A 27,836-nucleotide genomic window follows, 5' to 3' on the forward strand; every position below is an offset into this window, starting at 1 on the left:
TTATGTTTAAAGAACTGGGGAAAAAATAGAATGGAGCAAATCTGAAACAACTGGGTCTGTTGAACAGATATTTATTTGGATCAAATCTTGGACAACTGGGCCCATTGTATAGATATTTTTGGACCCTAAGTCTTTGACAATTGGGCCCGTTGAACATATTTTTTCTCTCGCTTTAAAGGACTGTAAATGACAGAAAAAGGGGATATTTTGTCATGTACATTCTTGTTTCACTTGCGGTTGACATGTTAAGGCCATAAAAACTCTGGAATAGACTTGTCAATCTTACAGGCAACACAAATATTATGTTGTGGCTGATTTAGCAGCTGTTACAATGATTGTGAACGGATATAAATTGGTAGATTAAGGTTGATACGCCTCACAAATGGCTTCTTTAAACATGAAATTTCTTTGTAAATACACTAGCTTCCAGTGGAATGTGAACACTAGTCATCGCTGGCTTTGTGTACACGCATCAATGATTCATATCTGGTACAATGCTCACAAAAGGATTATTCCATTCCATGGCAGGGGGTTGTTACCTAACTAAACTTGCGCTTGCATTTTGAATTCTCTAGTGGTCTCTTCCAGTGTATGGTTCTGTTACATACATGTAGTAAACGACAAGGTTTGAAAAGATCAACTTCAAAGTAAAACAGTCCAATTTTGTATCTTTTCTTTTCCAAATATTCACATAACACGGCAACTGATTTCCACGCATGTATGCCTTCTTTATCAATTTCATTGGTGTATGGCAGGATACAACTAACTGCTGGCCCACTATCCCAGGTCTAGTAAATTTCTGGAACAGCCGGTAAAGTCTTTTGAACAACTAATTTTTTGTCAGGTATTTTGGACGAAACAGCAACTTTAATATGATCTTCCAAAAACTGGTAGAAAGTATAATTTGCTGTCATGAGATAATGTTGGTGGCAGCACTGACTATGCTCAAATAGACAGGACCAGCAAATCTTTTGCAGAGCCAAATGTGTGACATAGTGAGCTTTTAACCCTGTGTTGAAACCTGTGTATGGTTCATAATACATGTATTATACTACATGTAGCATCAACAACAGATTTTCAGTGCAGGAAAAATTCTGGCAATCGTCCAATAAATCTCTTGAAACCGTTGAACAGTGAACATGCAGGGCACTCACAGGATGAGCTGTGCTTGGAGTGCCTTGAAACAGTCAGTATTATGGGATGCCTGTTCCGTACGACTTTTTGAGTGCCTGTATAATGATGGTACATGCAGATGTATAATAACAACAGTAATATGTTATGTGTAATACATCTGTCCATTCCTGTTAGAATGATCTTGTAAAACTGGTTGTATCGGGCACATGCATTCACAAAGACACTAGTGAAATGCAGAAATGTCACCAATACGATATCAATACAATCAATACAATAGTTACCCAGTTACCTCCTGTTGAATGTCTGCCTATTATAACCAAATTTAGTTCCGTACTTCTCTGCAGTGGCAAAGACAATGGGTACATACAAGCTGTTGTATCCTTCAGAACATGACGGAATGAAAGCAAATATGATTTGTGACTTTTTTGGAGGGGGGGGTTGGTTGGTTCCATACTGCTCTGCGTGGCATTTGCAACAGGTACATGCAAACTGTTGGATCCTTCACGACGCAAGGAAATGAAAGCAAATGTGTTTTATGATTATTTTTTTGCAGTGGTGGTGGGGTGTCCTGATGACATCAGTGGGAAGAGAACCACTATCTAACCATTCATCCTACTTCCAGGTAGTCGTTGGACGTGCTCTGGAGTCTCTGGATCTCACCGACAGCGATGCAATTCCGATGCGGCTCTTTGAGTCTCTCTCCAGCACCTCAGACTGGGATAACTCTTCATCATATCTGTTGTACAAAACACATCGACAACTGTCATTTCATTCTCAGTTCAAGAATATCGCACCATTACATAAACAAATAAGAGAAAAACTGTACATATTCTGGATTTAAATTACCTGGTTTCAGTCGATGGAATTTTTAGTTCAGCGTAATAGTGTGAACAAAGATGAAATGACTAATTAATCAATCATTATATTGCCTTGAATATTACAATGAACATTTTCTGAAATTTTCTTCATCTTATTAAGAGTCCATAATTTTTCTTTGCACAAAACATCCCAAAGCTAAAAATGTTCAGCCATGTTTTAAGGGCAGTCAATGCAAAAACGCTATCAGAAAACAGCAATGGCAAATTTTGAATTTGAAAGCGTCAGACAAAAATGTGCATAGAACTTCATAAATATCTGTTGATTTTATAACAGAAATCCCCTAATGTAGGCTTTCCCATATTACTATAATTGCATATGCCTGACACTCTGTTATTTCGTCCAGATGGAGGACATACAAAATGTGATGTGTGAAAGTCAACAAAAAATGCTGAAACTCATATTTTCTCTGAATAATTATTTTGAATACATTCTCAACGAGGCAGTATAATGCATAATACTTGTACTTTGCAAAATAATTCTGATTTACATAATACTTACATTAGTTCATAGTTGCCATAGCTTTCCTTGGAAGGAACTTTATTCCATCTTACACTATATGTAAAAGAAAAAAACACCCATGAAATACAGTTTTTGCTACCGTATACAGCTTTTGTCTTGTGCTTGGGGATGAAGGGGCAAACTACATAATACTGAAATGCACTGTGGGTAAAAAGTCGACTTCAAAAGTTTGAGATGATGATTTCATAAATACCCTTAACAAAAATACAATCACTGGCACGGCAAAGAGTTCTGTTGGTTCTTGAAACTAGCTGAACTTTTTCATCTTTTCATCATTAGACATTGCTAGCATTCAATTCCTGTATAACCTAAAACTTTACATTTGCTTCTGTAAGCTTATGTGTTTTTACCTGTAGAAATTCGCGATATTGAAAATATGGTCCTTCATGAGAATCTTGTGACTAATATGGATAGTACAATTATATTTTACTTAGGTACCTAGAATTTGAGATAAACAAAATGGTAATATTGCTCTAAGTATCCTATTGTGTCAGTGAAATTCTGTCAAACTATAAAAACAAGTGCACGCTATGTTGGGTACATATAATGCGAATTATGTATTAAAAATGTATCCTGTATTCTACGCTATATTTTTACCTAACTCAATGAACAGACTTCATACAAGAAAATGCATTACAGCACACCTGCATTCCTACAGAAGATTTTAACATTGTCATTTGTAGGTGCGCATTTATCATGGTAGGATAATGCTGATACTGTTAATAGATACACAGATTTTAATCAATTGTATCAGTACATCCAGACAACTGTGTAGATTTTCTGAAGCCAACCAGTAGTAAGCTAATGTTTGATGTACATGTAGACTTTAAACCTGACCACTGCACACAGACCAGGGTTAAGGAAAAAAACAAGCCTCAGGGACAGATATTCGGACTCTCAAATTTCTGCAATTCTTTTCTGATATACCACTTGTGGGGGCTCATTTAAAGCTCTCGGAGAAAGAAAACATTTCATTGTCTTAGCTTGTTGAAAATCCAAATTTACTTTTTTCCCATAGAGTTAACATCGGGATGGCGGCCATTTTTGAATTTCAAATATCACAAAATGTTGGGTAATTTGTTTCCTTAGTTCAAACTTTGCTCAGTGACCTATGATTTGTATTGCTGATTCAGTAAGAGAAAGGTTGAAAGTTTCATTCAGGAAAGTTTGGGCAAAAGTTTAAGTCTTTCACTTTCGAGGTGCATACCACCTTAAGGCAGTAAACAGATAGTACTATGGTCATCCAGAATTTTTCATTATGTTCCCAAAGGTTTGTCAATTCAGTCAGTCTATACCATACAGCATAAATACTACCAGAGTTTCTGAATGTTTGAACTATTCTTCTAAACTGTGATAAAAAAACACCACACTCAGCACGACAACGCATCTATCTTTGGAAAAGTATTGCAAATTAGTGATGGACAACACAATACATATGAAGGCTGTCACAGTACATTATGTTGAATGTAAATGTGAAGACAATTAGTCAGAAAATAGAAAACTCACTCAGGTATTTCTCCGTTTGGACAGACAATGTTTAGGGTGTCATTAATGAGGTTGTACTTCATGATTCTGTCATTTGCTGTGGTGGAGGTCAGCGATGGTGACGCATTCACCTGCATGGGCAATAGAGATCAAATAGAAATTGTACTGCTCAGGTTAGTATGCTTCACATGTAAAATGTTACGGCACAAATTATTCTCACTTTAATGTAGAGTATTTGGCGATGGAGAGTCAAATAGTATGTGCTGTGACAGGAAAAGCAAAAGTATTGCAATGTGCACTGTAACTGCACCATGCTTTTCATCATCCACCATAGTTAAGCAAAAATGACCCTTCATGGCCGATGGTGGACGAAAGCAAACTTTGCACAATATATATGAGGCAAAACCAAGTACATTATGGTGTGCAAAGTTTGCTTGGGTCCGTCATGGGCCTGGAAGGGGTAAATTATTTCTATTGTTTTATAGTTTTGGCGAATCGCGCCATCCAGCTATTGGTAAATGAAAGTTATAACAAAGACAGATTTTGCACCAGTTTTTTCATAGATTTTTTATTACTGAACATACTATCGCTGGGTAACCCTCCCCTTTAACAACAAAATTAACAACCGACTCACCTCTATAAGCCATGGTTTCAGGTTATCATCAATGATAATATCATATCCATAACATTCAAAGCAATGTCTATCGTTGGCCATCACACCCTGTGAAAAGATACACAGTCTTCAGTACGTGTACACATGCACAGCAACTTTGTTCATGAAATATTTTGATCTCTCTATTGAAAGTCTGCAGTCCAGATAATTCACCTTTATTTTGTTGTATTCACATCTTACCATCCAAAGAAACAACGGCATGAAATAAAAATTGTGAAATCAGAGAAAATTTTATCAACTTTTTCACTACCAAATTTTGGTTCACTTGTTTTCAATGGGGGTGAAATGATTATGAAAAATACATTATAAAACTTAAACAAACAAACTTACCGAAACTGCTTTCAGTGAATGTACTATCTGCCAGTACATTTCATCAAACAATTTATCTGTCACCTGTTGTACAAGAAAAGCCTTAATAATGAACAGAAAATGATGTAAAAAATCACAAAAAAAAGTTCCTCTGAACCAAGAGAATAGCTCCCCTTAAATTAAATTTTTAGTAAGTGTGGCTCAAGTGTACCGACTCTTATCTGTTATTACAAAGTATTGATTTTGTGTATAGACTGTTCTTGTTGATCTCATAGGATTGTCCAATTGATAATAATTCGTGTATTTCATAAACATCTTGACAGTCTTTCAACAATGACAGAATCAAAAAGATACAATCAATGTTATGGTAAATGGTATGAACGGTATAAGACATAAACTCTTTACCTCCTTGCCACGTGTGCCTTCCAGGAAAATTTCAAATTATGGACAGTCCACTTTCCACCGTGGTTGGGATTATACTCTTCCTGCAATATTCACACAAATAATAAGTCACACAGTTAATGTACTTGAGTACACATAATGTACAATGCAGGTACATGTATAGAGACCATTTGGGAAAGGGTGAAGTCCGAAAAGAACAATTCATTGAAAGCAACATATCAATGCTTTCACTGTCATGGTTTAGCCCAAAACCACTGTTCTCAATTACGATTGTGGACCTGTTTACATGGAATCGGGTGAACAGGTTAAATGTAATTTTGTGTAATTTGATTATAAAAGTGTTTAAAGCCACAGGAATTTTGTACTGTATTGATTAGAAATATTTGAGTTCTAATCAAAGGGTCCTCAGGCTCCGATGATGATGATGTTGTTGTTTTTATTATTGTTGTTGTTGTTGTTGATAGTATTTGCAGAAAAGAACAAAGTATGCGCTACGAAATTCAATACAGCCTAACTATACATGTGCGTTGCAGCCTAACTATACATGTGCGTTGCAAATTCAATACAGCCTAACTATACATGTGCGTTGCAAATTCAATACAGCCTAACTATACATGTGCGTTGCAGCCTAACTATACATGTGCGTTGCAAATTCAATACAGCCTAACTATACATGTGCGTTGCAAATTCAATACAGCCTAACTATACATGTGCGTTGTTGCCTAACTATACATGTGCGTTGCAAATTCAATACAGCCTAACATTACCCAAGGGTTGTCACTTCATTGCCACACACTTTTTTTCAATCGCCAAAAATGCACCTAGCAAGCATCGAAATCGGTAAAATTCGACGTAGGGTCAAAGCACATTAGTCCTTCTCAATCATACTCAGACATTTTTACCTCTTACCCATGAAAAGTCGACAAATCGGCAGGTTTTTCAATGCATCTCGTTGTCTCTTGATTCCAGATTTAAAATACCCAACGAAAGATCTAGTCACGTGGCGCATTTCAAATCGAACCAATAGCAGAGCTGGATGGGCCCAGCGTGAAAACCCGGCAGTAACGTAAGTTTCTTACGTCTTTTGAAGACTATGGGTGACACTGTCTGCGTGCGTCTGCGTATGGAATTCTGGTAACTTTAACAGTTCCAGTTCACCCATAGCAAGAGAACGTTCTTTCCAAAGACGTGAGAAACTTACGTTACTGCCGGGTTTTCACGTCGGGCCCATTCTTTCAGTACGGGCTCTGCTATTGGTTCGATTTGAAATGCGCCCACGTCACTTACACAACGCAGGGCCTTTTAAATCTGGAATATAAGAGACGACAAGATGCGCGGAAAACCTGCCGATTTGTCGACTTTTCATGGGTAAGAGGTAAAAATGTCTGAGTATGATCGAGAAGGACTAATGTGCTTTGACCCTACGTCAAATTTTACCGATTTCGATGCTTGCTAGGTGCATTTTTGGCGATTGAAAAAAAAGTGTGTGGCAATGAAGTGACAACCCTTGGGTAATGTTAGGCTGTATTGAATTTGCAACGCAAATGTATAGTTAGGCAACAACGCACATGTATAGTTAGGCTGTATTGAATTTTGCAGCGCATATTCAACAACAACAACAACAATAATAAAAACAACAACATCATTATCATCGGAGCCTGAGGACCCTTTGTTCTAATGTGAAGCAAGTTGCATTTCTTTAAGATTGTTGATCAGGCAAGTTTACATGTATTTACAGTACATGTAACTACAATACACTCCATGGATAGTACTGTTAAGTGGCTACATGTATCTCTGTCATGCTCAATATAGTTCATACATACTGTCATACAGTTTACCTCCAACGTACACCTAACTCATCGCATCACGCACTTGTTCATGGTTGTAATTGTTTATTATTGTGACTTGCAACTCTATGAGTTGCCTAGCCCAATGGACTTGTAAGGCACCATTCAATTAACTTTTATACAGTAAACCCGCATACAAATGCAAATAATTGATAAAACTCAACAATGTATGCAAGAAAATGACTAAGTACATTTGCTGTGTCATGTAAAGTTGTATGGTCACGTGGCATAAACAATAGCATGATGGTGGTCAACATGGAAAACGTATATAACACCAGGTTCTCCACATGGGGATTTCGAGGACTGGGCCACCCCCATTCTTGGAGCAATCTATTCATATGTTAATAACCATACAAATATTTCAATGACTATACAAAAGACTACATTTTCACAAGAAACAAATATTATAATTATATATTGTTATGTAATTGGTAATCCCTGAATTCAAAGCTGTGGAGAATAACTGTTTAAATATATGTAGAAATTTGCAGATTTCCTACTAGTACAATTATATACTCAGTATTTCATTTATAAATGCTGCTGTCTGTTGGAAATCAGCATTTCATCAGGTACATGTATTTGCACAAGGGAAATGATCAAACACATTTCATTTGGTCCCATAAACAAAAGTGTACCAGTACTCACCCCATGTTTCTGGATGGAAACATTTGTAAGATGTACGAACATGTTGTCCAACTCCGTAGTGTTTGGGGTGTACTTGACCGTACAAAACCTGCAGAATCCTAGTTTGTATCTACAATGACAAAATAGAAGCAAAATTACACTTCCCTATATGTCCTGCAATTTCAAGGCTACCAAAACACCGAGATCTAGATGTATGCATTAGCTGACAGCAATGGGCCTTACCGGCCAGAGCGTGACAACTGCTGTGACAGTGTGAATGGAATGTTATCACATTTCTTATATTTGATAGATAAAAGTTTACTCTAATTTTGTCATTTTTTTAATGACATCAAAAATTCTCTAGTTTGGAAAATTAACACCAGTAAATATACATCTAACACAACTTTTGATGGCAAACACTTCATGCAAATAAAGTGTCACCCTACATGTACATAAGCCAATAACAATAATACTCACACCATACAAGGGGTAAATGTATATTTTCACAAAGATTTCGCTAAACCCTGTGATTTCAATATTTTGGCTAAACTCATACACATAGAATTGAGAAAGACTTCAACATTACGTTGGACTCACATATAGCACTTCAGTGGCCTGTATGATGTCACACAAACATACAATCTCAAATCAAACTTCTTTCCTCCAATCAGCAAGGGGTTGTCGATGTACTTGGATATGACGTAGGCATCTTTGGCTGATGGTGCTGCAAAACTGGAAATGGGAAGTAGGCAGACAATATAGGCAGACGATATATCAGGTTGTATGAGACACGTACACTGCTGATGTATCAAGAATAGTGACCATGTGGAAATCTGTGTAATACTGGTGCAAACTGATCGTTTAAGCAGAGACATGTATTTGACTTCAATCTCAGAAGTACATCTTCATTGCAACATTGATGCCATGGTAGTGATATCTAACAGGTTTAAAAGCATTGACTTTGACTCAGGTTTTCATGTGGGCTGTATTTCAAGTTTTTTGTTCTTTTAAAAAGTGACATACAGATTATATATATGTTACTCACGATGATGTCCTGCTGTCTCTGGACCATTTCTTTAACTGTGATAGTCGGTTGATTAAGAAAATACCGATACCCCGGGCTGGAATAACACACAATATGGCATATAAACATCAGATTATCATGTGTTCATAGCAATGCACATAGCAATGCACAACATACAGTATTTTGTGTTGAGGTACAGTCAGTGAACTTTACCATCATATTTGGACTGTCACGTATGGTCAAAATGGGATGCTTTCGTTTCACAAAGACAAAGTACATGTAGACTCACTTTCACATACAAATATGTACATGTAAGGTATTTCTAATGATTTTCATCATGTGCGTATACAAATATTGAACAGTAACAAAATGACTGTCACTTTGTGCCTGATTCCGTACGTGGAAAGGCAGTGGCATTATAATTGAATTCAAAACTTTAGTGTTGTTAGCCCTATTTCAGTTAAAGGGACATTAGCTGTAACTTTGACTTATTTTTCACTACTCTGTTTCAATGTATCAACTACAGAATTTTACTATAATCCGATCATCATGACCAATGCCCGGTGTCCTGCTTGCCAACACAGCCTGTGTATGTGAAATGACCATTGTTATTGTTGATAAATGTATTCTAGTCCGGACCTGAATACAAAATTTAAACAATAACAATGCAGATTATACTCATATAGGGTATATTTATGAGCTAAATATTAGAAATTTCTCCATGGTTCAGGGATTCAAACCAGAAACTGCAGATGATACACAGAACAACAAAATTTAAAATGACCAAAGTTACAGCTAATGGATCTTTAAATTTTAGTCTAGTACTGGTACATCCCTGTAGTTTCGGTAACACAAAACTTACACTACATGTAAGTGCCTGTGAAAGGACTTCTGCTATGAAAAATCACTAAATTTGTCCATCTACTGTACTATTATTTGGAATGAATGCAGTGGGAATTACTTCATTCAAATTCATCATGCCAAATAACTGAATCTAATCACCAGAATCAATGTCTTTCGTTTTTTATCAGTCTCATGCATTGGTATATGGTGAGTTGGTTTTTCACCTTGATATTTACTTTATTGGAATGGAAAACTATCTGTCACGCTAACCTTTGCCAGTAGGCTTCATGATCCATGTACTTGACGGATTCTTTCTGAATTCTTCCACAAATAAATTATAATCAGCTGGCAGCAGAAAGGTTACAGGAAGAAAATCTGAAAATGAAATAAAAAGACAGTAGTTACAAAACAATGGTGATATACATATGTCGTACTATGCGCATCGGGATCCAGTCGCTTCATACAAAAATCATTTCACACCAAAACAACCTCGTCCCGAGTACAACCTGCTACGGTAAAACCACTTCACCAAAAAACAAGCAAGTCTCAAAACTACCATGGGTAACAGTGTAGTATTTTTACATATAACTTGGATGCACTACTGTGTCAACACATTTTCACGGTGAACCTTTTCGTTTTGCAGAAACCATAAACAGTAGAATTAAAAACAAAAGAAACACGCAAATGTGTTGAAGAGGCCTCGAGCACATTTAAAATTGTCGCTCTATGAGTGACAAAGGTGTTTTCTTGCAATTATGCTGTCTGACTATATTGTCTTTCTAGGGTTGATGGTGGAAGCTACAACTTGAACTGGTGCCTTGACTTCAGTTTCTCAAACTGCGTTCACTGTTAAGACTTTTGGTTACTTTGGTGAGTTATTTTCAGCTGTATTGGTTGTTGACAGTTTGGAGCCAAGTGGAGTTGTTTTGGGGCAAAATGGATTGAAAGCAACGCGATTCTTGGATCAAAGACGTTTTGGTATGAGGTGGTTTTGGTGCAGATTATTATGGGATGAGGTGGTGTGGTTTAAGTTGGTTTTGGAGCAAAGAGTGTGGAAATCTGTAACGATGTGTATTAGTACATTAGATGTGTAAGGCATGTATGTACATGTACATAGTGAAAGTACAACACATTCCATATATTGTCTTTCAATAACATTTATGTCCTTGCGTGTAGCCTTCCATGCACTTCCATCTGTAGTCTTCATGTTATTAGTACACGTAACACAGTGCACATTCTGGTTTTTAAAGTGCGAAATGGTGCGTGAATGTCTGTTTCAGTGTCATATGTACAATTCATAACAGAAAAAGTAAGGTACCATAGGAAAATCAGAAATGTACATATACCAGTATGGCAGGTAATATACATGTACATCTGTTACGTGCAGAGAAAAACGAACAAAAGGGTGAACTCAGCAGTTAACGTTTTAAACAAAATTTATTACGAAAATAAAACTAATTGCTAAGTTAGGGATAGGATACAAGCTTTAAAGTGTACAGACTACTTATCTCAGCTGGGACGGCAAAGCTCCAGTCTCAGAGTTGTAACAGTCAGTCGGATGAATGAACAGTCCTTTGGCTTGCAGGCTTGAATTTGCACAAAGTCCACAGTATAAATCCAGCGTTGACAGTGAAGGTCTTGAAAAGTCTTGAGAATGACTACTGCTGGAGTTTAGTAACACACAAGAGACACGATCCCAAAAGTCTGACTGGAAGCTGTGCACGTCCCTTTTATAAAGGCATATAAGAACAATCTAGAACTTTTATTGACATGCTAATTACTGTTCTAAAATTATCTCCCTTACACAACTAATCAACTTTCCAGAACATTCCAAACATGACTAATTGAATTCAAGGTTGTGAGGTCATTAAGGGCAGTGACCTTGAGAATGTTCTAGACTAATTGAACTCAGGTCATGATGAGTGTGGGGGAAATGACCTACATAACACACCCCCTCTTCAAAAAAAGAAAATTTTTCAAAGAAAAATCTTTCTTTTGCAAATGTAATCTTGGAAAAGATTTAAGTACTCAATTTTTTTTTTTTACTCTAAAGTAAAATTTCTTGAAAGTGAACAACAATGAAGTCTAAATACGAGAGAGACAGTCTGCAATTAAATTGTCTCTGCCTTTGATATGTCTAATATCAAGATTAAACTCCTGTAACATTAAACTCCATCTTAGCAATCTCTGATTTTTGCCTTTAAATTTCTGCAGAAAAACAAGAGGGTTGTGATCAATATAAACCACTATTGGCTGATTTGAAGAAGTAACATAAACTTCAAAATGCTGTAAAGCTAATATCAAAGATAAACACTCTTTTTCAATTGTAGAGTAGTTTCTCTGGGATTTGTTAAATTTGCGTGAAAAATAGCAAACAGGATGATCTATACCATGACTATCCTCTTGCAATAAAACAGCACCAGCAGCCGTATCACTAGCATCCACAGCTAATTTGAATGGCAAAGTGAAATCTGGTGCAGACAACACTGGAGCACTTTGAAGTATGGCTTTAAGTATATCAAATGCCTATTGGCATTGCTCTGACCAAACAAACTTTACTTTCTTTTTAAGTAAGTTAGTCAAAGGCTCAGTAATTGTGGAGAAATTTGGACAGAATTTTCTGTAGTAACCAGCCATACCGAGAAAGCGCATCAGTTGTCGTTTGCAGTTTGGTATGGGAAAACTTGAAATGGCACTGATTTTGGCATCAACAGGTTTTACCTCACCCTGTCCTACAGTATGTCCGAGGTAAGTTACCCTCGCCCAACCAAACTCAGATTTGGCAAGGTTGACAGTCAACATTGCTTTGCTCAGTCTCTCAAAGAACTTCCGCATGAGCTTGATGTGTTCCTCCCAGGTGTCACTATACAGGACGACGTCGTCAACGTAGGCTGCACACCCGTCTAGCCCGGATATGACGTCGTTGATCATCCGTTGGAACGTTGCCGGAGAGTTCTTCATTCCGAATGGCATCACCTTGTACTGGAACAATCCGTCTGGTGTAACAAAGGCGGATATTTCACGAGCACGATCCGTCAGAGGGACTTGCCAAAATCCCTTCAGTAGGTCAAATTTCGTCACATACTTGGCTTTTCCCACTCGGTCGATGCAGTCATCAATCCTCGGGATTGGGAAAGTGTCTGTCTTTGTTAAAGTGTTGACCTTCCTAAAGTCTGTGCACATACGATAACTGTGATCTGATTTGGGAACAAGTATGCACGGCGAACTCCAGTTACTTTTACTGGGTTCAATAAAGTCATTGTCCAGCAGGTATTTGACTTCTTCCTGGAGATATTTCGCTTTTGTTGGATTCAGTCTGTATGGATGTTGTGTTTTACAGGCTTACTGTCCCCAACATCAACGTCGTGATAGATGACGTTTGTCCTCGTTGGAACATCTTGAAACAGGTGTTTATATTCATGGAGCAGTTCTTTCACCTGTTGTTGTTGTTCTGGCTGGAGGTGTGCCAACTTTGTAGACTCCAGCTTCTCCAGGATTTCTGAGTTCTGAAGCTTGACCGAGCCCAGCTTTGAGTTTAGAGTATTTTCACTCAAGTCAGTTTCAGTATCACTATCTTCATAATGGTTTGAACTGACTGCACTGACAGGCTGAGTTATAGTAGGATTATCCCTATCCAAATATGGCTTAAGCATATTTATGTGACATAGCTGTTTTTGTTTTCGCCTGTCAGGTGTTATTATGATGTAATTTAAATCACTCAATTTCTTATCAATTAGGTATGGCCCAAAGTAACGAGCATGGAGTGGTTTGCCAGGAATTGGAAGTAGAACAAGAACTTTTTGACCTGGTTCAAACTTCCGTTTTGAGGTGTTTTTATCATATTTGGTTTTCATTGACTGCTGAGATGACTCAAGATTTTCTCTGGCTAATTCACATGCTTTAGAGAGTTTCGTACGAAAATCTGACACATATTGCAAAATATTCAGACAATCATCATCGTCTGATAGGAATTTCTCTTTAACGAGCTTAAGTGGGCCACGGACTGTATGTCCAAATACAAGCTCAAATGGGCTAAAACCAAGAGACTCTTGAATTGACTCTCTAACAGCAAAGAGCAGAAAATGAATTCCTTCATCCCACTGCTTCTCTGTGTCAAAACAGTAGGTCCTAATCATGTTTTTCAAAGTTTGATGAAATCGCTCAAGAGCACCCTGACTTTCTGGATGATAGGCGGATGACCTATACTGTTTAATGCCTAGCTGATCCATTACTTGTTGAAAAATACCAGACATAAAGTTGGAGCCTTGATCGGACTGGACACATTTAGGGAGGCCAAATAAAGTGAAAAATTTGACTAAAGCTTTCACTATAGTCTTTGTCTTTATGTTTCTCAGTGGTATGGCTTCTGGGAACCGGGTTGATGTACACATAATTGTCAACATATACTCATTTCCTGATCTTGTTTTTGGTAGGGGCCCAACACAGTCTATTAGTATCCTACTAAATGGTTCTTGAAATGCAGGAATTGGTTGTAAAGGGGCCTTTGGAATGGTCTGATTTGGCTTTCCTACCATTTGACATGTGTGACAAGTTTTACAGAAATGTGCTACATCCTGCCTGAGATTAGCCAATAAAAGTGACTGAGAATTTTATGATAAGTTTTCCTGACTCCTAAGTGACCAGCCCAGGGGGTTTCATGGGCCAGGCGCAATATTTCAGCACGATAGGGCTTTGGAACCACAATTTGATGTTTTATAGCCCAATCGTCATCAACCAAAACGTCTGGAGGTCTCCATTTACGCATGAGAATACCAGATTTTGTATAATAGGAAACAGAGCTATCTGAAGTTTTACCTTCATCATCTACCCTGTCAAACAAAGACAAAATATCTGGGTCTTTGTGTTGTTCTGCAATGAGATTTGATCTAGAAAATGTCTGACTTTGGTCAGCAGAAGTTTTACTGGAAGTTTCAAATCCACGAGGGATAACGGAATGATCCGTGTCAAACACCTGACTGAGAAAGGTGTCATTTAAGTCAACATCTGTGACATTATTTTTGAGAGTATTTTGATTCTCGGAAGTTTTCTTTGACATGGCTCGAGTAATGGCACATGAAGGAAATAAATCGGGTATCTCTTGTTCAATTGGCTCTGGATCCTGATCTAAACTAGGATTATCAGTCACAAGTGGATTAGTAATGACCTTGTCCCCAGCAAGGTCGTTTCCAAGAAGAAGGTGAATCCCTTCAAAAGGCAAAAAAGGCCTAATACCTAAAGTCACAGGTCCAGAAACAAAGTCCGAAGACAAATAGACATTATGGAGAGGAACAGGAATAAAGTCATTGCAATCTACCCCTTAATAAGAACTTTAGAACCTGAAAATGACTTTTCAGAAAACGGCAGGGTATCTGCCAACAAAAGAGACTGGGAAGCCCCGGTATCTCTTAAATTTTGACAGGGGTAGCGGAAGAGAAATCACTAGAAAGTGATATAAAACCATTATGAATAAATGGTTCGAAAATACCCATAATGCTATCTTGTGAAGAATTGACCTTGACCTCATTAATTGGGGATAAGAGGGGTTTAACCTCAGAAAATGTGTTCACACATTATTAGACTCTAATTGAGTTGATGAAGAAATAAAGCCGGTGGGCTTAGATCCACTTTGACCACTTTGACCTTCACGTTTTCTTCTCAATTTGAAACACTCTGACATTAAATGGCCGTCTTTCTTACAATAATTACAAGAAAGTGTACCAAACTGTTTGTCAGAAGGAGATTGAGACTTGGGATCTGATGATGTGGGAGTGTTACTTGAACTGTGTGAACTGCTGTCATTTGATTTCCTACTCTCCTTTGAGAAATTCTTGGATGAAAAGGAGGAGTTAAATTTACCTGCATTGTTTCTGTATGAAAAGGACTGGGATGGTTTGCTGAGAAATGAAGATTTGTGGGTCAATGAATAATCATCGGCCAAACGTGCAGCAACCTCTAATGTATCTGCCTTTTGTTCATTGATAAACGTCTTGATGTCACTCCGGATGCACCTTTTAAATTCCTCAATCAAAACAAGTTGTCGTAATTTGTCATAATTCTGACTGACCTTTTCAGAAGAACACCAGCGATCAAACAGTTGTTCTTTTGTTCGAGCAAATTCAACATAAGTTTGGTCTTTCGCCTTCTCACAATCCCTAAATTTCTGACGGTACGCTTCAGGCACCACTCATAACCCTTGAGAATTAATTCCTTCACAGAATCATAATCTGAAGCCTGCTCTACTGACAACTGAATGTAAATTTCTCTGGCTTTACCCACCAAAGCACTCTGCAAAAGCATAGACCAGGACTCCTTAGGCCAATTCAGACTCTGAGCAATTTTCTCAAAATGGAGAAAATATTTGTCAACATCCTTTTCTTGGAAAGGGGGAACTAACCTGAAATGCTTAGTGATGTCAAACTTGTCCGAAGGGAAGAATTTTCCTGACTGTCCAAGCTCTAAACGTTTTATTTTCTACCTGTAATCGCTGTTCTTCTAATCGCAATTCTTTTTCTCTCTGTCTTTCTTCCATTTCTAATCTTTCCTGCCTTTCTTTTTCTTTCTGTCTTTCTTCCATTTGCAATTCTTTTTCTTTCATTTCCTTTTCTAATTCCAATTTCTTAAGCTCCAAATCTGCCTGTCTCTCTTTTTCCATTTGTAATTCTTTTTCTCTCATTTGTAATTCTAGTTTCTTGATCTCCAAATTTGTCTGCATTTCTAATTCTAATTTTCTGAGTTCAGAGGTAGACTTGGGCTCATAATCTTTCAGGGTGGATTCCTCAAATTGGCCTAAATCAACTAGATGTTTGGCAATACGGTACTGTATTTCCCTCTTGCGCATAGATCTTTTAACTTCTACTTTAAGGAAATTTGCCAGTGCTATGAGGTTGTCTTTTCTGAGGGAATTAAATGTGTCCTGATCAAGGTCATCCATAAATTCGTCTGGTTAAATTCCGCCATGATTGGATTTGGCTGAGTTCACAGTGTACAGTAGTTTTGAAAAGGCTGGCAAAATGTTGTCAAACGGCTCAAAATATTCGTCTCCGGACGAGCCCCCAATTTGTTACGTGCAGAGAAAACGAACAAAAGGGTGAACTCAGCAGTTAACGTTTAAACAAAATTTATTACGAAAATAAAACTAATTGCTAAGTTAGGGATAGGATACAAGCTTTAAAGTGTACAGACTACTTATCTCAGCTGGGACGGCAAGCTCCAGTCTCAGAGTTGTAACAGTCAGTCGGATGAATGAACAGTCCTTTGGCTTGCAGGCTTGAAGTTGCACAAAGTCCACAGTATAAATCCAGCGTTGACAGTGAAGGTCTTGAAAAGTCTTGAGAATGACTACTGCTGGAGTTTAGTAACACACAAGAGACACGATCCCAAAAGTCTGACTGGAAGCTGTGCACGTCCCTTTTATAAAGGCATATAAGAACAATCTAGAACTTTTATTGACATGCTAATTACTGTTCTAAAATTATCTCCCTCACACAACTAATCAACTTTCCAGAACATTCCAAACATGACTAATTGAATTCAAGGTTGTGAGGTCATCAAGGGCAGTGACCTTGAGAATGTTCTAGACTAATTGAACTCAGGTCATGATGAGTGTGGGGGAATGACCTACATAACACATCAAAGACCCTGGAGAAACCAAGGGTCTGTGCGTAAAATCCAGAGGTTAAAATTTAAACACTATTGTTTGGCATTGTGAATTTCCACCTATAACCAGAAAACTCTTGAAATACTTCCAAGAAATGTAATTGATGAAGTCCATATAACTGTCTAAGGAGGTTCACTGTGAATAAGAAATAAACACATATATACGGTATATATGCCTATGCAGCCGTGTTTCAGATACTTCCCATCATGCCACATCATGTAAATCATAATACCACAAGAGGCTCTATAACATTATATGTACCTACCTAGATGGATGTATTTGCCATTTTCATCTTTTTCAGCTAACGGACTGCCTTCTTTTTCTAAATCTTTCCGATATCTCTTGATATTTTTCACCATTAAGTCTTTCCTTGTCAGTTCATAGTGGTTGGGATAATGATTGATAATTCTGCAATGGAAGAAACACACAAAAAACTTATAACTACATTGTTTATGCACCAGTGTCTCTTCTAAGTTAGGGATGACCGGTAAATGTTTTGGAATGACGCTATCATTTCTACTGTACCCTAATAATGATGGTATTGATAGAATCTGGTATCTGGTCACATGACTGGGGAACCCAAGTAAAACTTTTCTGCATGCTGTCAATAAAAATATACTGGCTGCCAAAATACAACAATTTTTATGCTTTGCATGACATGGGGTTCCTCCGCAAAGTGGATTGAGGGTATATGGTTTGACACCTGCATACACAGTTTACAATGTGACATTCCTTTGGTCAGTAAGGTTGCTTCTCTGCATGTACATTTCTATTTTTAAGTCTGTATAACGTTGTTTCAGATTGTGCTCTTCCCCACAGGCCCTGGCATTTTGTCGATCTATGGTTACAATATGTATCTCATAATACCTGGTTAACTCAACCATCTACAAAAAGAGAAGCAGGTCATGACCTCAACCCCTGTCCGTTTCAAATCCCAACCACGCAGCGATATAATTACGCCAGGTGTAAGTTCCATGAATATTCATCAAATGGAGAGAAGTATAAAAGAAAGAAGAAGTACCAAGACATGTGTCATTCCTCGCACAGATAAGGGCCCTGCAAAGCAGTCTTGGCAGATTCACGATGGCTTCCACCTCTACACCCACCACCGCTACCATCTCCACTGCAACAACTTCAGTGGCTCATCCCCAGGTTGTTACTCAGACGGTTTCTGCGACTAATGCCACGCGTCGGGCTGCAACGACTTTCGTGGAAGCTCATTGCAAAGGAATGGCGCAGTCTGCTGACACTCGTCCAGTACCTGCTAGCATTGCTCAACAGCCGACTGAAGGAGTAGCGGGAATTCACCAGCAGTGCCACGACTAACGCCCAGTCTACAACCAAACACAATGGGGCACAATGAGGTATGTTGAGCAGATTCGTTTGTTCCGTTCCCCTGGTGTATACGACTCATTCCTGTTTTCTTCGGAAAAGTACGCATTGAAGCCGTTTTCTCATTTAGCTCTTCACTCTGTTCCGTATGTATTGTTACCCCTTTGCGGGCAAGTAGTTTGGTATAGTCAGATAGTTTTTGCTCTGTATGCACGTTCAGCCTATCATCTCGGTAGTTACTCCCTTTTTCATTTTCTCGTTTTGTTACCTTGCTAGTTACGTGTGTTTCATGGCGTATTTACTTCGCATAGTAGTATAGAAAAAAAAGAAAAAAAGAAAAAAAGATGTGCATTAAGCTTTTCTCGGGAAACGTGCGTTACCAGGGTATGCTGCTGTCTCTTGTATTCTGTTCGAGGAAAACGAATTTCTTATTCATCATTCTGTTTCATGTTTCGCCTCCCTCCGTGCTACTGTTCCGTATTTCGTGCAGCCCTCCTGGGGGTTTTAGAGCAGTATGTAGTAACGTTTTCATAGTGACCATAAATTCCTTTTCTATTGTATGCTACACAAGTATGACGTATACGCGAGTCAAGGCGCGGGCGCTACGTTGTGTTGCCCATGTCGGGCTTATGAGAATTACGTATACGCGAGTCAAGGCGTTACGTTGTGTGCCCATGCGGGGCTTATGAGAATTACGTATACGCGAGTCAAGGCGTTACGTTGTGTGCCCATGTGGGGCTTATGAGAATTACGTATACGCGAGTCAAGGCGTTACGTTGTGTGCCCAGGTGGGGCTTATGAGAATTACGTATACGCGAGTCAAGGCGTTACGTTGTGTGCCCATGCGGGGCTAATGAGAATTACGTATACGCGAGTCAAGGCGTTACGTTGTGTGCCCATGCGGGGCTAATGAGAATTACGTATACGCGAGTCAAGGCGTTACGTTGTGTGCCCATGTGGGGCGTATGAGAATATGTATACGCGAGTCAAGGCGTTACGTTGTGTGCCCATGCTGGGCTAATGAGAATTACGTATACGCGAGTCAAGGCGTTACGTTGTGTGCCCATGCGGGGCTTATGAGAATCACGTATACGCGAGTCAAGGCGTTACGTTGTATGCCCATGTGGGGCTTATGAGAATTACGTATACGCGAAGTCAAGGCGTTACGTTGTGTGCCCAGGTGGGGCTTATGAGAATTATGTATACGTGAGTCGAGGCGTTACGTTGTTCCCCATGGAGGGGCTTATGAGAGTATCCATGTATATGCCAGTCAAGGTGTTACGTTGTATATCCCATGTGGCGTATATACCTAGTGTGTACACGCAAATCGGGCGTTGTTATGTTGCCTATGCCATGAGTAGTATATATAAGGGCGTCGAGACGTATGTTGCCTGTGCGGGGCATACGAGTGTTATGTACACGCGAGTTCAGTTGAACTGAGGTGCCACTTAGTCGCCCATGTAGGGAGCGCATAAGACATTATGCATATACGATTTCAGTTGCTGGTGTGTTGTCCAGGTGGGAATATGCAATATTTTGTATACACAATGAAATATGTGACGATGTGATGTCTATGAGGGACACTGTCACGTGTTCGCTTGGGTTCTGCTCTTCACCTGCGCGGCCCGTGGTCATATGCGAGTACGGGTATCGTATATGAGTGCGGGTGCGTTGGTGAGCGAGGAGTCCTAGTGAGCAGGTGATTGTGTAAGCGACACAGTTAATCATAGAAAACGGATTGGCTATACTAGAGGTAGTAATACGCGTTTCATTGCATTACAGATGCAAAAACAATTGGTGGAGTTGCAAAAGAAGTTTGATATGCTCGAGAAGTCGGCTGGCAATGCATCCGTTGAAGAGGCTTTGCAAAGAGTGATGGAAGTGGCCAACACCGCATCGTGGAATTCCAGACCACAGCTACTCAATGCACTCAGAATATTGGTGGACAGAGCAACCAACATGGCGCACCCCAAGTTGTCCAGATATAGAGCAGTCTTGGCCCAGTTTGAGACCAATGATTTCGGAGATAGAGCGGGACATTTGATATTTCTGCTACTCGGTAACAAAGAGGAAGAAGAAATAGCGGCAAAGGTCACAAAATTTCTCGATCGCAAACCAAATTTTCCCGTTATAATCCTTATTTCAATCAGACGCACAAAGCGAAACGGGGAGTTTAAATGCTACGCATGCCAGAAAGTGGGCCACTTCGCTAAAAATTGCCCAGACAAGAAATAGTTTACACGCATGACATTTATACATTGCAGTATTTTCAAGCCTATGTATATACGACTATGATAAAATGAATTCAAATTATATTATATGCATACATATATGTATTGTGTTCCTGTTATGTTGCGACACTGTACTCCTAGACGGGGAGGGAGATCATCAAAGCCCTTTGATGTTATGGCTACCTGCCTTGCAGGTCCTGTCTTGGGTGCCCTCTTAAGGAATGTACCTTTCTTTTCAGAGTATCACCCATCATTGGGAGTTGGAACACCAAGTTAATACAGACATCAAGGCCCGCAAGACTTTCTCTTGGATGTCTTTAGAGGGCACCCCCAGACACGGTCCTTCCCTTACTCCGGTTGTATCCACGATAGCTCGAGGGACGATGATGGCCTCTCCTGCACATCTTGCTTTTAGAAATCCTAAGACCTTTATAGCGGGGGAAATTCACAACCATCTTGATGTTTGGGAAACTCTCACAGACCCACTTGACAACAAACTATTAATCATGGAATGGATTACCAATGGTGTCAGTATTTCTCCCTATATAAGGCATTTCAAGGGAGAGTTTAAAGGTATTGTCTACGACCATATGTCCCCGCCTATTAGGGTCTTTAAGAATCACCCCTCTTGTCAACAATTTGGAAAGTTTATATCCTCCACACTGGAAAGTAGATTAGAATCCGGGGCGATTTCTGTATGGGGAAAAGTTGGCATTGATTCCCCTCCAAAATTAGTGATGCCCATCACAATTGAACCAAAGAAGCCTAGATTATGCATTGATATGCGTTACTTGAATCTTTGGATTAGGGACGTAGATTTTAAGTTAGATCACCTGGTGGAAGTCAGTCGATATCTTGATCAGGGAGATTTACAATTCAAGTGTGATGATAAAAGTGGTTACGACCACGTGAAAATGTCTGAAAAAGATAGGAGCTGTCTGGGTTTCAGTGGGCGGGGGTGTGGTACGTGTGTAATACTTCACCTTTTGGTTGGAAACTTTCAGCATACGTGTATCACACAATTGGGTACTGTATCACCAGCTATGCTTGATCCCTTGGCGTCCCATGTATACAATATATCGATGACAGACATGGTGGCCCACTGCGACATTTAAAAAGTGAGCAAAGTCCGCTATTTAGTCGTCACGAATTGGCAGAGTCTGCTGCTTTCATACTAGCCAAATTATGTATTGACGCTGGTTATTTTATTGCCCTCGAGAAGAGTATTCTGATCCCAGTAACATCCATTGTGATGCTCGGCTTTACAGTAGATACAATTACTAGGTCATTCTCAATCCCCCATGATAAAAGAGAAAAATTTTTAGCCCTCTTAAACGATGTCCTCTCAGCCCGGGCAGTTCCGCTCCAGACTATACAAAAACTTATGGGAAAGTGTATGAGTTTTGCCTTAGCAATACCTTGTGCTCGCATCTATATTAGACATATGGCAAAATCTATTTCAACAGCAAATTTAAAGGCGACATACTTCATACCTATACGAGGTTCGCTTAAACAAGAGTTACAGGAATGGCACCAAATCATTGATTTAGCAGGCACGTTTGGTTGGCTTCCAGAGTATCATATCGCGTTACGTATCTATACGGACTCTAGCTCTTTCAGATGGGGGGCCACCCTTAGCACAGATCGCGGCGATGTTGAAGAAATAGGTGACATGTGGGAACATACTTGGCAACAGGAGCATATCGTAGTCAAAGAAGCCGAAGCACTATATCGGACCCTGCTCGCTTCAAAGAACATGACAAAGAACGCTAGAGTGGATGCTAGGGTTGATTGTCTACCAGTAGTGCAAGCCTTGAACGCGAATACGGTTGGCTCAAAGTCCTTACAATGAACGAGATAATAAAGAAGATATTTTATCTTTGTATGGAAAACAACACAAAACTGACAGTGCAACATGTAACATCAGCAGATAACCTTGCCGATGCTTCCTCTAGAGATATTAGCCACAAGAATGCGTCATTGTCACAAAAGACATGGGAATATATTGAACAAAAATTTGGCCCGCATACCATTGATGCAATGGCATGCACATCAAATGCCAAAGTAGCAAGATTCGTATCCCCATTCCAACAATACGAATCAGAAGGGACAAACTTTTTTAGTCACCCCTTCGTTCCACACGAGAATTTGTATGTGTATCCCCCGTTCAATCTTGTCCATCCGGTGATAAAACACCTGGCAGACAAAAAACTCTGTGCAACTGTTATCGTTCCGAAAAGAAACTTCGTGGACCCATGGTGGATATCCATCCAACATCATGCAAAAGCGGTAGAAAAATTGGAGATAAGGGCCAATCAGGAATCATACTTGTCCCATCGCGTCATGGTTATATTGACGGCCTGTTGCCACATGAACTTCATGCGATAAGGTTTGAATTTTAAACATAATGACTCTCACACACGAACACAAGACAAACACGTTTTTCATAACAGACACATGACACCCCCCCCCCCTAAAAAAAAAAAAAAAAAAAAATTCCACCTCGCGGAGCGATTGTAAACCGCCTCCTGTCTTTTCCCCCTAGGCACTCTGTTGGATCTGTGGCTGTTCAAATGACAATGAAAGCTCCCACTGTCGAACGTGTAACACAAAACTCGTGAAGCCAGACGTGAAACCGCAGAATCCAGCCAGAGAAAATGACCAACAAACTTTGGCAGATATCGATCAACGTATGCATGAACTGTTGGGGGAAAAATCAGCATATGAGAGACAAAAAGATCGACTTGTTCAGCAGCTCGAGAAATTTCTAGCTTCACTACCTGTCCCAAAAGATTTAACAATGGCGAACCCGGAAGACATTGTACGGTTTTTAATTCAAAAAGATACCGACGCAAAAACCCAAGTTCACACTGATACGTGTCAGTATCTGGGTCAGTCCGGTGTGTCGCCCTGCCAGTGTCCAAAACGTTTAAAAGCTGCTACGCTAAGAAATATGGTATCCAAATTAAAAACATTTTATCGCATTGTATACAAGGAACTCTCTATTTCAAGACAAAACCCAGCAGAAGCTTACATTGTTGTCAGATACATAAAGAAAATGTCGGAGGAGCAAGCGAAAGCACATGTTACCCCCAAACAAGCCCCGCCACTCTTTATGCAAAAGATGAAAATTTTATTTCATCATATCATGCAGAAGATTGGTGTCGCAAAGTCTCCCACACAAATATACATTCTGGCAAGGGATCTAGCATTTTTTAAGGTGCTGTTCTTCTCGGGTGATAGGGCTGGGGATTTGGGAAATGTAAAAACACAAGAGATTTTACGTTTTCCAGACAACTCCGCTTTTTTGTTTAATCACACATTTGGAAAGACACTCAGGGGAGGGTCAACTAACATGTTTGCGATAAGGAGATGTGAAGACAAGTTCTTATGTCCGGTGAACACCGTAGAACAATATATTTGTTTAGCTAAGGATTTAGGTATTGATCTGAGGAGAGGACATCTCTTCCGACCGACAACCCCCAGCGGAGATATTGAACAACGCCCTTTAACATCACAAGTGTCTTATCAGCGCCTAAAACTATACCTCCAAGAATTAAACATGGATTGTGGCGAGACTCCTCACAGCTGTAGGAGCGCATGCGCTGTAACCTTGGCCATGGCAGATACTGATATCAAAAGCCTTATGCGTCACGTTGGTTGGCGGTCGGAAGAGATGGTTAATTATTATACAAAATTGTCAAATGTAATGTCAGTTCAGGACCCAGCACACAAGCTTGTTGAAGCTGTGGATAAAAATCTATGCACCTTACAAAGTTATGAACAAACTGAGAAACTAATGGGTTTTACGATGGCCTTTGAGCCATAGTATGTACACGTGTGAAATGGCAATTAATAACCGCTGTATCAATATTAAAGGAAGAAGATAATAAAACAATCTGGCATAATTTATACCGATGTCCTGTCTTATAGGAAAACGTGTTTCATAAATGGCTGATGCATGGTGGTTCGCATGTATTAGTGGTGGTTTAGATGAGGAAGAAGAGAATTATAGGCAAGGGTTTGTAGGAATGGGGTTACTTAGTGAGGAGAATATTATAATATATGTTTAATGTGTGGAATGGACGGCCGGAACAATACCCGCATCCCCAATCCTTAACAATAGGCTATATTCATGAGCGGAGTGATTGGGCTTTAATATTATATTATTCAAAGCCAGCCCAACCACGCAGCGATATAATTACGCCAGGTGTTAAGTTCCATGAATATTCATCAAATGGAGAGAAGTATAAAAGAAAGAAGAAGTACCAAGACATGTGTCATTCCTCGCACAGATAAGGGCCAGGCTGCCGCAGGAATAGTATAATAACGGATGCGGAGATATGAGCAGAAAAGAAGGCAAGTGCATGAGATATAAATGCGCTGCCCACCCACCCACCCTTAAGATGATTTAATCTTCCGCATGGATGTAGCCTCCACAATACCCGCATCCCCAATCCTTAACAATAGGCTATATTCATGAGCGGAGTGATTGGGCTTTAAATATTATATGTTTCAAACCCAGTATCACACCCTCTGTCGCTGTTGTGGTCACCTCGACCTGGGTACCCTAGTCACTTCACACTTTTCCTGTTATATGTACATGTATGACAATGTTTTACTAAACATATCATGCAAATTGCCTGGGAGAATTTATGGTATTTCTGTGAGAAAAGCTGTTTGCTTCAAAACAATAATTTTTCCGTTTTGATACACAAAATGTAGGTACCAGCAGGGCCTAGTGCCTATGTTTAGTAAGTGGTGATGATTGGCCATGTACAATGCATCAGCCTATCCTTGGCCATTGAAATTTTTGGCACATGGTGCATTCTGGCATAGCCCATGAGCATCGAAAAAACATTGACAACATACTTTTGAGATGATGATGCAAGTTTGCCTCCTTAATTATACTGAAGGAAAGGTGCATGTATGAGGGGCTCACAGTGACAAGGGTAGAGTGGTTGAGGTGAGCAAAGCGGATAGGGTCGAAATGGTTGGGGGGATTAGGGTGTACCAAAGAAAAGAAGTACATGTATCAAATAGAAAAGTTGCTCTTACTGGTCATCTTGAAGTCTGTATCCAGTATCCACACTGAAAATGTTGCGAGTTGTCTGTACACTAGCCCTGTAACAGGACATACAAGAAGATACATCTATGACATAATGTTTTAAACAGTATACATGTATTACCAATAATTCCTGGATGATGGCTCAGAACAGCCTCTGCACTTGGCCTTGACTGAGAGATAAGCGTGCATTTTTATATGGCATTTTGAATAAGTATATAGAAATTCTTTGAGTTCGGAAAACATCGCGAAGGGTCCTGGGGAGTACATATCGACAGCAAAAGCCTTGCTTTTGGTTCCCTTGGGCAGTTTTGATGCAACTAAGTCGACAACCCGATTGGTACATGCATGATATACTGTTAACATTGTTTCGTCCATACTAGCCTACACATGGAGTCTCTTCTCTACCTCTATGGCATACGGCATCTTTTTTTACGTCCATGCAAACGGAGTATTCGGCTGCTGGCTCTGCCTTTCAACACCTTTTGTGGCCTCATACACAGTCGCTTGTGAACCGGGACACGGCGGCCGCTGTGTGGTGTGCATCAGTTCACGAGCGCCTTAGGCGCGAACAACCTTGCTTGGATTGTGACTTACCAGTAAAAATTCCAGTCCTCATCCTGTGACGCCTGGACCCAACCGCGCTTTTCAAAATTTCCAAGCAGGACCGATTTGTCCATGTCACAGGCCCATCGCACCTTCTGTCCCGACATCTTGGACGGCTCAACGAACAAAACAATTTCGCGTGTGTCCAACCTATCATTTACATTTCGCTCGAAAGGGACATTTAAGATTCAAGTCGCTTTCTACCTGCTAGGAATGGGATTGAAAAGGTTGGCCGAACTGTACTGAACCACAGTTGCTACGCCGCGACTGGGCAATACTGCATTTACTATTAGTATCAGATTCGGCATGGGGCTCGGTTCCCTTCGGATGCCTATGTCGGTGGAAACAAGAAACACCTCACGTGAAATACTAATATTTTATTGACTCTAAATCATTAGAATAACAAAAATTTTTAGATGGAAAAAAATTAAGAATGTTGAAGGAGAGTGGTGAAGTCAATTTAGAAACCTTTAGGACAAAATAAGAATCCGAATCTGATCTTGTCAATGACATAAGAAGTTCAATAATTGCAGACTGTCTTATCGATCAACAGTAAATCATTTTTATAAAAGAAGGAAAACACAATAAATTCTAAAAAGTGTATAATGAATTTTAAAAATTTATATAAATATCAACATTTATACAAAATAGTGACCCTATATAATTATTTTTTTTCGAATAATTGGCTATAAGTTCACGGTTTCTGGCTTTCGTCGGTGGATCCGTGAACCACAGAACGTTTACGCGTTCATGGTGGATCGATCGCTCGGTCGATTGTAATGTCAGTCCTCACACTGAGGTTAAACACCCGGTTTTTGCTGCATATTAGGAAGCTCCGAAACGCCTGAATCGCATATCACCACGGCTACATCACAGGCGTGATGTTTTCTGGGTAGTTTCTATAAGTGTAGTTTATTCTACGTTTCGACGTTCTCTTCAGTAGCCTACGTCGAAACGTAGAATAAACTACACTTATAGAAACTACCCAGAAAACATCACGCCTGTGGGCTACATGCCCAAGTACACAACACAATGTTGCAATGTATGCCCATGGTATGTTTTAAATGCCTCGCCTGCGGGCGCTCCACAGGTCCCCGCCCGTTCGCCCGGCGTTCTGAATGACAAGGCAGGTGCTCGGTGCAGGTTTCACAATAACTTGGGGGTGGGGCTGTTACAGATTTGCACATTATATCACATTATCAAAAT

General features: G+C 39.6%; 1 protein-coding gene across 1 annotated transcript; it reads right to left on the minus strand.

The window, feature by feature from the left end:
• Positions 1–883: 883 nt before the first annotated feature.
• Positions 884–26,900, minus strand: LOC139131431 (polyglutamylase complex subunit TTLL1-like). Its single transcript, XM_070697470.1, is given in 14 exon segments — positions 884–1,870; positions 2,512–2,565; positions 4,039–4,148; positions 4,652–4,738; positions 5,021–5,083; positions 5,405–5,436; positions 5,439–5,484; positions 7,894–8,002; positions 8,470–8,604; positions 8,918–8,993; positions 10,010–10,114; positions 17,662–17,804; positions 26,018–26,083; positions 26,622–26,900. Coding segments are annotated over 14 exon segments (1,266 nt in total). The 5' UTR covers positions 26,738–26,900; the 3' UTR covers positions 884–1,746.
• Between the last annotated feature and the right edge of the window lie 936 nt (positions 26,901–27,836).

This window comes from Ptychodera flava, chromosome 1 (assembly GCF_041260155.1).
Source record: "Ptychodera flava strain L36383 chromosome 1, AS_Pfla_20210202, whole genome shotgun sequence".
In the NCBI taxonomy this organism is placed as follows: domain Eukaryota; kingdom Metazoa; phylum Hemichordata; class Enteropneusta; family Ptychoderidae; genus Ptychodera; species Ptychodera flava.